General features: G+C 48.4%; 1 protein-coding gene across 11 annotated transcripts in view; it reads left to right on the top strand.

Moving 5' to 3' along the window:
* The window catches only part of NAV2 (neuron navigator 2), a 496,240-nt gene that overhangs the window by 98,232 nt on the left and 383,598 nt on the right, over positions 1–14,410 (top strand). For 5 of the 11 annotated variants that reach the window (XR_008421181.1, XM_053899891.1, XM_053899893.1 and 2 more), the window contains exon 1: positions 2,934–4,053. The exons of 1 other annotated variant lie outside the window; for it this stretch is intronic. Coding sequence is in view for 9 of the 10 variants with exons in the window: in XM_053899891.1 (XP_053755866.1) it covers positions 3,796–4,053 (258 nt within the window). In the remaining variant the exon portion in view is untranslated. Of the gene's footprint in view, positions 1–2,929; positions 4,054–14,410 lie in introns of those variants that run through there. 5 more of the 11 variants (XM_019456522.2, XM_019456521.2, XM_053899892.1 and 2 more) reach the window with 3 other exon arrangements.

The following is a 14,410-nucleotide window of genomic DNA, read 5'->3' as shown; positions in this document are numbered from 1 at the left end:
TAGCATACATATGAAAGGAGTAACTTTATAGGACATTTTTATAATTTGCAATGATCTTATTTAAGGAGGAATCTTGTAACTACCTTTTTTGCCCCAGGGGAAAAGTAGATTTACTCTCATTTTGTCTGGTTATGATGATAAATTATTTTGCTTTAAATAAGGAAAATGAAGGTTAATAGGAAAGATATAAAGGGAAATGAAAAATGTTCCGGGAAAGAGCAAATAACATTATTAAAGGATGAAGAGGTGGGCAAAGAAGTTGGAAATAGACTAAAAGATTCACTCAGCTTCTGTCAAGAAAGATGAGAAATTAGCAGTCTTTAGTTATAAACTCACAAAGGGTTAAGGTGCATGCTCAATGTTTACCAAATTCTAGAGGATTAGGAAGAAGTCCAAAAAGAATGTACTGTTTTTCATATTAGCACATAGTTGAGGGTCTAAGAACCCAAAAAATGACCTTGGCAGCAAATATGATTTAAACAGGAGATCAAAGATGGCAAATACTTAGCACGTCTGTCACTATTTCTATTTCTGCATCCATGACAGACATTATTAATTGATTAGGCTGCTGTTTCCAACTAAACTAGGTAGATGCACCCTCAATTCTTTTCAGCACAGTGTGACAGAAAATCACTTAAGTACAGATGGTCCTTGAGATGAAACCCTTTTGTTAAATACAGTTTAGCCTTACTACTCAAAGTGTGATCTCCAAGCCACCAGTAGGGGCATCGCATGGGAGCATATTCTGAAAGCAGAACCTCAGCCCTATTCCAGAACTTCTGAATCAGAATCTGTATTTTAGCAAGATCTCCAGTACTTCCTATGTACATTAAGGTTTAGGCAGCCCTGGAAGAGCACTGAGTGCCTGGTATATTCATTAGGGTGTAAGCTGTCAAACTTTAATATGCATCAGAATCACTGACTTAAGCACTTGTTGAACCTAGATTGCTAGGCCCCACCTCCAGATCTTTTGGTTGAGTTGCTCAGGGGTGGGGTTTTCAAACAAGTTTTCAGGTGCTGCTGCTGCAGCTGGTCTGGTAACCATACTTTGAGAAGCACTGCCATGGAATTACTTTGGAATATCTCTGTGAACTTTATTGAAGACTGCAATATCTTCCCATGACTCTTGGTATATCTGTATGAAGCAGAATTCTGGGGAGAGAGTCCTAAGGTTTAATATAGGATAACGTGTCTTATGACATTATATACCTAAATCTAAAAGGCTCCCTTCCTGGAGAATTGCTGCTATCATCCCTTACTCATTTATTCGATCACACTCTGGGTAGCTGTTGGGTCCACCGCATACTTGATGCCGAGAGACTCTAATGAAAGTTCAAAACACAGTTCCTAACTTCATGAGGCTTACTCTCAAAGAAAATAAAAATGAAACGATAAATAACGGTGGCATCAGATGGCGAAGAGCTGAGGTTAAGTAAGTGGCACAGACCACATATGATTTAATTTCAGAGAGAGGGGGAATACCTGGAACTATATACAAGACTATGTACTTCAGCCTAGCTAGAGTAGAAAGTCGCCGTATAGAATTTGTGGAAGATAAGGTTGGGGAGGGAGCAGGCCAGGGTGAGAAAGCACCTTCTCATTTCTTAATGCCTTTTCAAGAGGTTGTTTTAAAACTTTGAGGTTTCCTCTGGTCTGGATAATGATAAATCAATGCTATCAGCATTGTAAATCATGCTACAGGGTGGACATACTGGGAAAACCTGTATCTAGAGACAGAGAGAAAAGACAACTTATAAGCAGAGATGACTGGGGGGGGGGGGGCGGCGGGAAGTAGCAGTAGTAATTTAATAACAGGGATAATAATGCCCAATTTGTACTGACCCCTTTACACTGCCAGGTACTTGTGCTTAACAACTGTCATGCACTATTCATTTAATCCAGACAACAGCGCATGATATAAATGTACTCAAACCTCCTTGCTCCAAGTGAAAACCGAAGCTTTTTAAGGATGCATTACGATTTAAGGTCTCGCCCAGTTTAAATCCAGGCAGTTCTCCAGGGTGTGGGGTCCCAGTCCATGAATCGAGAGGGCTCGGGCCTGTCTGGATCATACGTTCCAGTTCTCATAAACTCTGCGTCAGCGAGGAACCCAAAGAGCAATTGAGAGGAGAGAAATCCTCGGACGCATTAAAGTCGAGGAACCTGTGGGGCCAGTGCATCCAAGGCGCGGACAGGGAGGGGCTGCTACATGAAATGCAACAGGGGTTAGCCTGAGCCAGCCGGGGTCATGGAACCTCTCCTGGCTTCCTCCGGCCACTCTGATGACAGAATCTGTAGTAGGTTGCACGGGGGAGCTGACTCGGGGCGGGAGGCTTCCCTGGGTAGTGTATTTGCCTATGAATACTTCAAATAGTTAAGTGAAAACTGAAGGCTTTGAAAGCGGGAGAGGAAGCTCTTGGGAGGGCCCCCGGCCCGCCTGGAAGTGAGGCAGAAAGAGGAGAAATGGCTGGCGAGTCTTTAACGCCGGAGACGAGGAACAGCCCTGCCCAGTCCAGATGGGGGGCCGCAGGGCGGCGGGCGCGATTCCGGAAGATTCAAACCGTTAAGGTGACCAGAACAATTTGAAAAAGGAAACAAACTTCCCCCCGAGCCTCGCCCGCGGGGCCCCGAGGCGGGCCTTTGCATTCGAAAGGGCATTTTTCAAAAGAGGGTTTCAGGGACGCGGGAGTGTCGGCCCGCTGGGAAGCGCGCAGCAGGAGCAGTGCCGCAGAGCGGCCACCAGCCGGCTTTCTACTTGGCGGCCAAGCGCGGCCCGGGAGTTTCGGCCACGGCCCGGGAGTTGAGGCCACGCCCCCTTTGCAGAGCGAGCTGCAGTCGCTGATTGGCGCGCCACGGACCAATGGGCGCGCCGGGGCGGCCCGGGCTGTCAGCGCGCGCCGCAGCAGTGCCGGCCGCAGCCTGTCCTCCCCTGCTCGGAGCCCCGCAGCCAGCGCAGCCTTCCCGGGAAGCGGGACCGCCGCTCGCGAGCGCAGCCCTGCCCAGCCCGCCAGCCGCGCGTCCGGGTGCCCGCGCCCCACGGCCACAGCCTAGCTGCGCTATAGCTCACGGAGCATGTGCAGACCTACAGGCGCTAAGGTGCTATCCGTCCGGGGGACTTATGAGCAGTCGTGACTGTCACGCCTAGAGAGACCTTTCGGGGGCTGTCGCCGCGCCTCTGCGTCGCGGGTGACACTGCGGTGCTCGCGGTTAGGGCAGCAGCTGCCTCTTGGTGGAGGCGTCCTGGGCTCCGTGCGTCCTCCCTCTCCTTCCTCCTCTGCTCGCGCCTTCCTCCCCCCGCTGCTCGCTGCTTCCCTCACCCTCTCACACCCGCAGCCTCCCGGAGTGGGAAGCCGCGCGGCCCCGCCGTTCCTCTCCCTAAGGGGCCTCCTCACTTCGGAGATGCAGTGACAAGTTAATATGGGCGTCCAAGCCTCGGTTTCCCAGGAGGAGAATCGAAAGAGGGAACAGCCCCTGAGCGCCCAGATCCCTTGAACAGGCCGCCTAGGACGCGCGAGAAACCCGCCTTCAGCATCCGTCCAGGTGGAACCAGCTGAGCGCAGCGACCAGTCCTCTGCCCCATCCTACAACCCGAAGGCGCGCTCGCCGGTTTGCTCTGACTCCCAGACCCGGGGTTTTCTTTTCTTTTCTTTCTTTTTTTTTTTTTTTTCCTCCGCTGGTGGTGGGCGCCTCGCGGGCCGAGGCCCGGCGCCTGCTCTGCTGCCCGCGCTGCCTTTAGCGGTCGCCTCCGCCGCCGCTGCCAGGGACGTGCTGGGAAAGCCGAAGCCCCGGGAGAAGATGCCGGCCATCCTGGTCGCCTCCAAAATGAAGTCGGGACTGCCCAAACCCGTGCACAGCGCCGCGCCCATCCTGCACGTGCCCCCAGCCCGGGCCGGCCCCCAGCCCTGCTACCTCAAGCTGGGAAGCAAGGTGGAGGTGAGCAAGACTACCTACCCTAGCCAGATCCCCCTGAAATCCCAGGGGCTGCAGGAGCCGGCGGGGGAGGGGCTCCCGCTGCGGAAGAGCGGCTCGGTGGAAAACGGGTTCGATACCCAGGTGAGAGGCGATGTGTGCCGGGGCACTGTTCTGGGAGGGTGGGCGGGCGAATACTTCTTGGGGGGAAGGTGGCACGGCTGGAGGAGTGAAAGGGCTACCCGGTGGGCGGAGAAGGGAGCCGTTCTACTTAGGCTGGCAGATCTGGGGATGCGCTAGGAGAGTGGGCTGGCCGGTGGGTGTGGCCCGGGTGCCAGAGGTTTGCCTTCAGGAGCTTTGAGAGACCGGGGTGGGGGTATGCCAGCAGCTTCCTTCTGGGGGGTACGGGTGGCGTGTCCATACACACACACACGCACGCACACACACAACCGTGCGGCTCTGGAAATGTCAGTTCCTGCATGTTGAGAGCTTGGCCTCAAGAAGGCAGTGTCTTCTGCAGCGGCTGGTTGGCTGTCGGTTCTGCAGAGATTTTGTGTCTGCCAAGCAATGGTCTGAAAGTCTCTTGGGCTCGATGCCCCCTGGTCTGGCTGCAAGATCCAGGAAAAGGTGTCTGGGGGGTGCAATCAACCTGTTCCCCTCGGTTTGAAGATGACCGGCCCCTGCCCGTCCCTTGGGCCGACAGGATTCCAGGCACTGTGCTGGGATTGCCCTAGGAGTGCCCGCTGCACCAGCGGGAAGCAGGCAGCTGCAGACTCCTGGCGTCTTGACTGGCTGTTGCAGTGGGGGGTGAGGATGGCGGTGAGGGTGGGGGTGCCTGTTTCCAAATGGCTGCCTGAAGTTAAGCCCCTCCTTCCTGGGTAGTAAATCCTGGCGCTGGTAGCCTGGGTGACTGGGTGTGGGGATGGCTGGTGGCTTGGGCTTGAAGAGAATTGGTGACTTCTACCTTTCCAGACAGAGCCTGCATCACCCAGTCGGGCTGGGTGACAGGCCTTGGCCATGCAATCTCTTTTAAGGAAATCAGCAAGGGCCAATCAGTTTCTCTTGGCCTTCTGCCCTCCCTGCTCCCTTTTTTTTTTTTTTTTTTTTTTTTTTTTTTCCTCATCTGGTAGGAGGGAGCAGGGGCATGCTGTATTTTCTTGGCAGTCATTCAGCAGGGACTTTTGGGGACAGGCTGACCTGACGGATGTGACTGTCCCAGTCAGGAGAGGCAGGAAGCCAGAGGGGGAGGTGGTTTGGGGCTGGTGTCAGGGAAGTGGCAACAGACCAGCTGACCTTTTTGGCACTTTCTTTTCTGCTGACACTGTCTCCACCTTCTCCTGGAGCTTTCTCTGATCAGAGGCTAGAACTCAACACATTGCTAACCTTTTCGATGGAGGAACTGGAGCTGGGAGCTAATTGTAAGCAGACTTTTGGAACTCTGGGCTGGAGAAGGCTCTCGAAGCAGATTAAGCTCCCAGGCCAGGCTGATAAGCATGCCCCTTGCTGCTGCACTTGCTAAACATTTTTGGAAGCTGACAGGTTTGAGTGATGGCGTGTGGGAGGAAAACAAGATTTCACCCTGTGCTCCAGAGGGCCTGTCTCTGCTAGGAGTTTGTGCTGTGTTCTCTTTTTCTGCTGTTAGCCACAGGATTTGTCCAGTGGGCTCCCAAATGGGAATGAGCTCAGGGATTCACTCTTGGGAGGTTTTCCTATCCATCCTTGGAGACGGGGTTTATGAGGTATGGTGGGTGGTATGTGGGAGGCCAGAACAGTGACTCTGGGATGTGACACACACCCTCCAGCCTGATGAGAAGGAACTGAGGAATGAGAGGGAAAGTAGACACAGGGATTGTTTCCACCCAGGCAGCTGTTCTGCCTTTGCCCATTTGACCCTATATTTAACAAACATGGTTGGAGGACTTGCAGGGGGCAGGTTCTGGAAAGGTGATTCATCACCTTCTTTCCTGAAAAAATATTCTCCAGCTGTTCATGGAGGGGCTGGCAGGGGCCCGGTCCCTCGGCTTTGCTCTCCTCCCTCACTCTTGGCCCACCATACCCAAATGCCCCCATTGCACCTGTCTTGCCCTCAGGGGAGGAGGCCAATCGTTCTGATCATGAGGATGGTTTGGATGGACAATTTCCTTGGCAGGAAATTGACTCCTTCCTGGTGGGCTATCCGATTTTTTACCAGCCTGCTTTCCTTATCCATGTTTGGGCTTCCTGAGGGCTCTTCCCTGCGGCAAGCAGCAGATCCTTGTCCTTACTTACTGCCCCACACTGGCATCAAAGTGACTTTGGCAAAGGCAGTTTTGCCTTCTTTGGACAGGGCCTTCTTTCACTCTACCTAACATAGTAGCCCATTCGCCCTCCAGGAAAGCCTCTCTATTATAGCTTAAGGACTGTGTCTGGCTGGACTTCTGCGGTCTCGAATACAAAACCTGGTATTTATCACTAGAAGATACTCAGGAAATGTCGAGTTATAGGGCAGATGATATCTTGGGGCCTCTGACTCTCCCTTTTATTCAGGGAGTTTCTCTCAGGAGGATGAGTTGTGCAGGGGTCAGTACACAGATTTTAAAGTCAGGTGGATATCCGTGGTGTCCTGTTTCTGCCATGCACCAGCTGAGTGACCTGGTCAGTTAACCTCTCTGGGCCTCAGTGTTCCCCTCTGTACAAATGGGCAGAAACAACCACACAAATTGTAAGGACTGAGAAAAATAACCTAGGAAGTATTTAGCCCGGTGTCTGGCAAGTAAGCAACACTTAATATAATTAGCTATTTATATTGCCAAACCAAGAGATAAGGCTATTAGAACCTAGATCTAATAGCCTCTAAGTGAGAAAAGGCATAGCTTATCTCTCTAGCCCTTGAAAAGGTATTCATCATCAGTTCACAAGAATTTACAGAGCATCTCTCAGTACCGGGCATGGTGGGAAGGTGAGGGAAGGGCATGACTACTTGTTTAGTGCTCACGGTACCCGGCTTTTTATATATGATATCATTTCACCCATAGTAACATTTAAAGCAGTTGGGACCTTTTGTATAACAATAATGTTCTATAACAATAATAATACAATAATGGCAATCCGATAATATAATAATGGCAAGTCCAATGATATAATAATGACAAATCAATAATGATATAATAATGACAAATCAAACAATACAATTACTTCCTACATGCCAGGAATTGTTCTAAAGACTAGTACGTAAAAGACCTCATTTGATTGTTATGACAATGCAATGACATAAATGTTAGTATTCTCATTTTACACACAAGGAAACTGAGGCAAAGACCGGGTTAGTAACCTGGGGAGTAGCAGAAGTAGAATTAAAACTTGGACGGTCTGGCTCTGGAGTCCATGCCCTTAACCACTATACACAGGTAAGCACAGAGACTTTCGGCTTACTGGCAGGCCCTAGTGAGACCACTGCTCTAACCCTTGAGCTAGAAGAGCGAGTGAGACTCTGCAAGTCTGGGGGAACTTGCTCCAAGTCATCGTGCTCCAGTGTGATGGAACAGAGAGTCCGACTCAGGTTGGTGTAGCTTCAACACTGGTGGTCCCGCACCCTTCATAGCTGCCTACCTCCATCATTTACCCTGGCGGGTGGATGGGGTACATAGACATGGCCTGGGCCTTGGGGATTTCCTAGTCTAGTTGGGAGATGTAACCAATGTGCCTAGCAACAGGACACAACACAGAGAGGGCTGGAAGGGATGCTTGGGGCTCAAAGGAAGGGAAGGGCCACGATGGCTGGAGAAATCCAGAGGGCCTCCTGGAGGAGACTGGGCTTCAGAGATGGGCAGCCCTGGTTGGGTGGGGAGAAGAGGAAGTGACACGCTCATGAGAGGGAAGGATGAGGAGCAGGGCCATGTGTTGGTGCAGAGCAGAAGATGATGTCACTGCAGAGAAGCCGCACTTTCATACAACAGGTAATTGTTCTGTATCTAGTATCTTCCTTTTTAAGAAAAAAATTTTTTTAACGTTTATTTATTTTTGAGACAGAGAGAGACAGAGCATGAACGGGGGAGGGGCAGAGAGAGAGGGAGACACAGAATCGGAAGCAGGCTCCAGGCTCTGAGCCATCAGCCCACAGCCCGACACGGGGCTCGAACTCACGGAGCACAAGATCGTGACCTGAGCTGAAGTCGGACGCTTAACCGACTGAGCCACCCAGGCGCCCCTGGTATCTTCCTTTTAAAACATGGTGATGAGGGAACAACAAAAGCATCTGGCAGTTGAAGGATTGGCTCTTTCTAAAGTTTGTTTGTTTTGAGAAGGAGAGCACGCATGTGCGCGAGCAGGGGAGGCACAGAGAAAGAGAATCCCAAGCAGGCTCCGCACTATCAGTGCAGAGGCAGAGCCCGCCGTGGGGCTCGAACTCACGAACCGTGACATTATGACCTGAGTCGGACACTTAAGCAGACACTTAACCGACTGAGCCACCCAGGTGCCCCTGAAGGATGGGCTTTGCATGCTGGCTGGTGAATGAGAATTCTGCGCATGCAGGCTCCTTAGGAGAAGGTGGGAGGTGGTGTCCATAAAGACCTGGTTCATAATAGACCTTTGGGAAATGACAGTGATTATCGTTATTAGCTTGGGGTTCGGAATATTCAACATGGTAGTTACAGGGGAAGAGAGGCAGTTCTCATGGCTCCTTTTATTATGCAGCAACTCTCTTCGGCCAGTGACAGCCCTCTCCTCCCAAGCTGGCTCTCCATGTCCAATAAGTGTGAGAAGACCTAAGGTAGCCAGCAGACAGCCTTAGGTGCGGCCCCTCTGTCAACTGCCCAGGCCCCTCACCTTGAACCTCTCCCACAAACCTACAGCTCCGCTCCACCCCCACTGGGGGGAGGGGACTGCTGTGGAGCAGCACATCCCTCCCGAATTCTCCTCCTGGTGCTGGGATACCTGGGCCTTCCCCCAATAGTGAACATTTATAGCATCTGCTCTGTTAACGTGGTGTATAAATTATGACCATATGCAAAGAATTGTTTTAGAGGCATGCTCTGCGTTAGTTCAGAAACCCTGGCCGGCCGACCTTCAGATAAGGAATGCGCATGAGCTATTTGAGGAGAGGTTAGCTTATTTTTAAGAAGCAGCTGCAGGGAAAAAATTATATATATAATACTTTGATATTTCCTGTTTTTAGGAGCCTGGTGTTCAACTTGCAACTCATTTCTTTAAAAAAGTAATTAGAAGTGATTGAAATCCTCTGTGGGTGTTTTAGATGTTTAAAAAGAAAGAGCAGGCGAGGCCCCTGGGAGGAGAGCACAGCTCCAAGCTTACAACCTGTTGCAACTTTGTCCCATTGTGTTTTGATTAGACTCCTTACTCCATCATCAAAGTTGATTATGGATTTGATTAGTGCATTTTTCTGCCATTGTGTTATTCCCTTTCTTCTCCTTCTCAGTTCTTCGAGGGGAATGTATAGCATGGTTATCTGCCAACATGCAAGAATGTTTATATTTCACATATTATTGCTTATTCCGTGGGTTAATTTTCTGAAGACACTTTAAAGGTGGGACTGGTGGCTTATTTAGGATATCGTTATGTGTGTGTCTATATGCATGTAAATACATCTACTTCTGGCTATGCGTAATACACATGTATACACACACATATACAAACATATACACATGGAACAGCTTAAAGTAATGAGCACATGGAAGCAGGCACACACACATCAAAGGCCCGGCTGGAGGAGTTGCAGCCCGATTTCCAGCTTTCAGGATAGCTGGATTGGCCTCCCCCCTCCTCGCACCGTCTTCCTCTGTGACCGAGGCTGAAGCAACCAAATCTTGGTGTCCTGTGTTATTGACTTATACGGCAAGAGATGGGGCCGTGAGAGAGGTGTTTTAATTAAGCCTTTGTGAAGTTCCCGAGGCTCGTCTGAAAAAGACAAACTGCCCTGTGAGATTTTGGCTTGGGGTCAGAGATTTGATATCTTAGAATCAGCCTCGGCTGCAGGGAAGGGGGCATTCATGGAGTATCTGCTACGTGCCTGTTAGTCTCTGCTGCTTTAAAAAAATGTATATATGGTCGGCTTTAGCTCAAGCGGTTACTTCGCATGTGGTTATTAAACATATGTATACATATATTATATATATAAAACAAACATATATTTGTTTTGTAAATGTATTTTGTACATATATTGCTTTATACACCTATTTCTTAAATATATATTTGGGTGTATTTGTTTCTATACGACTCGAGACACAAGAAATGGGTAAAATGTAAAGAGGGCTATGCGTTTCATATGAGGAAGCTTAGAGCAAAGGAAATTTGCATTTCAAGGCAGTTTTACATGGTAGATTGGGCTTCACTGAGAGACACAGCAGGGTTTGAATCCAGGCTTGGGGCACATTACTTAACGTCTCTAATTGTCAGTGTCTTCACCTATGAAGTAGAAACGGGTACAGGTAGGTTATTGAGCACAGTGCCTGGCATATAGTAAGCATGGTTTTGCCTATTTTTATCACCTAAGGTCAGAGCCAAGTTCGGAAACCAGATCTGCCTCATTCCAAGCTCATGTTCTTTCCACCCTCCCTACCTCTCTCCCCAGCATACGGTTCATTACTTAGAAGGACAGATGTGAAAACAGAGAGCGTAGCAGGGCTTTGGTTAGATGAATGGGAAGCAAGAATAAATTAAGAACAATGGCCTCTAAATGAGTCATATCCAGAGTTGTGAAATGAAACCTCCACATTTTGGTTCCAGACATGCCGTCCCTCTAGCACCAACCAAGCTGAGGGATCTATTGCACACCAAACTTATGGAAAAGTCTTCTTTGTAACACTGTCTGAGCTAGCACTGTAGCCACTGGACAATATAACGGCCTTGCCCAGGACCAAGAATGGAACAGTCCCATTGATTGGGCTTCTGAATGGCTGCTTATTGTTTCGAGGGTAGAAGGAAAGCCCTCTTCCCTCGCGGCTGGCATGATTACGGTGGGAGCCGGACCTTGTGATCTGTTTGGTCATTGAGTTGCCCCAAGGCATGGCCGGCTGCTCAACGGTGTTTTACTAATTGCCTCGTGGCCAATTTGAATGGCTACTCTGTCTCCTGCTCACATTGTTCAAGGAGATGGACAATGTGTTCCTAGAATGTCTTGGTCAGGATGGGTCATGTGATTTGGGGAATAAAACTGGGTCAGGCTTTTTGTGTTTTCAGTCCACACCCGACAATAGTGAGTGACACAAAAGTTTTCTCAGGAACCTCAAGTCACCCACACAGAACCTAAAGTATGACTCATGATTTATGTCCCTTTCCCAAGAAAAACAGACCCTCTCTTGTGTTTTGCAAACAATGGCCCCACAGCCTCAGAATATTCTGTCTTTCCTTCCAAGCGAAACCTTCGTACCTTCAGTGAAGTTTAGGTTGTTCTAATCCCCACCCTGTCTTGGTGGGAGTCAGGATAATTAGGAGCCTCGTTCCCAGAGTTCTTGTGGGGCCTTTGAAACAAAAAATCCGTTACTCACAGCAGTGTGACACCATAGAAATAATGATAATAAGGGTCACTGACACTGAACATAGCCTCTGTACGAGCATAATGCATAGCACCAGACATGTATCATGTCGATCAAGCCTCACAACATCCCATGAGGAAGATGCTACTTCCTGAGGAGAAGTGGAAATGACAGCTCTGGGAGTCAGCAACTTTGGTTCTAGTTCGATCGCGTTGGACACTTTGCTGCATGACCTTCGACAGGTCCCATTGTCTGTTGAGCTTCAGTTACCTCACCTGTGAAATGGAGAGGATCATTCTTGCTCTACCTTTTTTGAAGGGTTCTTGCAAAGCTTAACAGATGCAACGATTAGGACCGAGACACTGGCTTAAGCACCTTACACCATAAATATCCTTTAAGCAGACCAAGGCTGAGAGAGGTTAAACTACTTTTCCAAGTAGCACGGCTAGTAAGTGATAGACCCAGAATTTGAGCCCATATCTGTTTCACCCCAAAGCAAGGGTTCCTCAATAGCAAGGGTGAAAGCACTTTGAAAAAAATACATGATCCTGGGTGGCTCAGTCAGTTAAGCCACTGACTCTTGTCCGACAATCAAGTGTCCGACTCTTGATTTCAGCTCACGTCATGATCTTACGGTCCGTGAGCTCGAGCCCCGCATCAGGCTGTGTGCTGATAGCACGGACCCTGTTTTGGATTCTCTCTCTCCCTCTCTCTCTCTCTCTGCCTCTCCCCTGCTCACATGCATGCATGAACTCTCTCTCTCTCTCAAAATAAATAAACAAACATTTTTTAAAAATCTGAAAAGCGGAGCACCTACGTGGCTCAGTGGGTTAAGCGTCCGACTTTGGCTCAGGTCATGATCTTGCAGTTCATGAGTTCGAGCCCCGCGTCAGGCTCTGTGCTGACAGTGTGGAACCCGGAACCTGTTTCCGATTCTGTGTCTCCCTCTCTCTGCCCCTACCCCGCTCATGCTCTGTCTCCCTCTCTCTCTCTCAAAAATAAATAAGCATTAAAAATTCTTTAAAGAAATCTGAAAAGCCATTGTTAATACTGAATCAAAGTAAATCGCTGTAAAATTTCCTTTGGGTTGGCACATGTGACATTTGGCCCCTCCCCTCTGCCCCTGGAGTTTGGAAATATTGAAAATATTCTTTCAAAATTAAATAAATGTTAGTTTATTTAGTTATTAGTTAAATCCCTCTGGGATTTGTAAAATTCCAAGTACACTGAGGCCACAAGGTCCACTAAGTGTTTATCGTGGTGTAGCTGGCAGGGCTGGTCCTGGAGAGAAGGGAAAAATGAGGAATTTGATCAGAATCATTTGTTAGCATGAGGAAGCAATCAGGTAAATTCAGATTATGGATCATTCTTTAAAACAACAGGCCTGGTGTCTTCAAAATGAACAATGTCATGAAAGACAAAAAATTTTAAAAGGTAGATGGAGACCAAAGACCTATGATGACCAAATCCAGTGAGATTCTTGACTGCATCCTGGATGAGCAAAACCATAAATTCTAGAAAGTTCCTTTTGGAGACAATTGGAGATATTTGAATTCAGATGGTGTATTAGATAGTATTCTTCTATCAGTGTTAATGGTATTAGGGTTATGTAAGAAAATGTCCTTTTTCTTGGGAGATACATACTGAAATATCTAGAGATATCAGCAACTAATTCTCAGATCATCCAGGGGAAAAAAAAGGTTAGTATATCTGCAGAGAGGAGAAAGTAAATGTCATAAAATGTTAACAGCTGATAAATCTAGGTGAAGATACATGTGCAGTTCTTTCCACTTTTCTGTTTGAAATTTTTCAAAATAAAATGTTGAGAGACAAAGCAAAGCCCTGGCTAAAGAGTACACATTAGCAGTCCCCTTGACGTCTACAGTGTACCCAGGAGAACATAAATGAGATAGGAAGGGGTGAGTGAGTGAGTGTGAGTGTGTGTGTGTGTGTGTGTGTGTGTGTGTGTGTGTGTGTGCTCGCTGATAATAAATAGCCCAGCCAAGTTTATTTCACTGGATTTAGGATCTGGACTCTTTATCTCTTTTCTGGTGCAGTGTGAGAATCTTGGCTTCATTCCTATTCTTTCATGAGAATAGTTGCTGACGGTTTATGGAATCACAAGATTCAGGTTGATTTGATAATCTTTTGTAAAAATCTAAGATGTTTCCAAAGTTGAAAGCATAAAAGAAATTGTTTTTAATGAGGGAACTTTTAAAAATATCAAAACCCCTGGTTGAGTCTTACTCATCTACCACTACGTAGGTCTCCTTTGACTGGCTAAATCCTCCTTGTCCTTCACCCATTCAAGCTCAGGCTTTGTGTCACCTCCTCCAGGAAGCCTTCCACCATCCCCAGGATAGTATCTCTCCTATATGGTCCCATAGCCTGCTCTGTAGCCCCTACAGCTTAGCCTGTGATTGCTTATTTAGCCAGACCATGGCTTCCCTGAGTCAGGGATGTGTGTCTTTTGATCTCTACTGATACAGGGTCAGCACATAGTAGATTCTTAGTTAATATTTGCAGAAGAAAAGAAGGATGGGAGGGGGAAGATGAAAGAAAGAATTGAAACACAGGAGTAAGTGGATATTGAGCACCAGCTGTGTTCATGAAGCTATGGCTAAGCCATGTGTTCTGCAGAACTCCCTCTTGGCTTGTGCACTGAGAAGATCATGTGATGGTGGGTGGCCAAGTGTAGGAGACACAGAGAGGGCAACCTGAACCTTGGCTGAGGCCAGCATCAAAGCTCTCCAACACCAGGTCTTAGAGAAACGCAGCTGGGCTGGCTGGGTAGAAGAAGGAGGCAGATTCCCTTACACAAGGCTGTTTCCAGTGTCTAAACTGTCCGGCTGATCCAATGGAAGACCTCTCAGGATGTGACAATGACTGTGCGGTAGACTGGAGGGGTGGAGGGGGAGAGAACACTGTGGGCTCTGGAAGGCTTCGGCAGATACGTGCGCGCACACACTTTGGAAGGGGGACCTGAGAAAGGTTGTGAAGGATTTTAGCTGGTGAAGAAAAGGGGAGGG

This window comes from Panthera pardus, unplaced genomic scaffold, assembly GCF_024362965.1.
Source record: "Panthera pardus isolate Hobbes unplaced genomic scaffold, ASM2436296v1 HiC_scaffold_12, whole genome shotgun sequence".
In the NCBI taxonomy this organism is placed as follows: domain Eukaryota; kingdom Metazoa; phylum Chordata; class Mammalia; order Carnivora; family Felidae; genus Panthera; species Panthera pardus.
The sequence above is the reverse complement of the archived record's forward strand: the minus strand, read 5'-3'. Positions and strand labels throughout refer to the sequence as shown.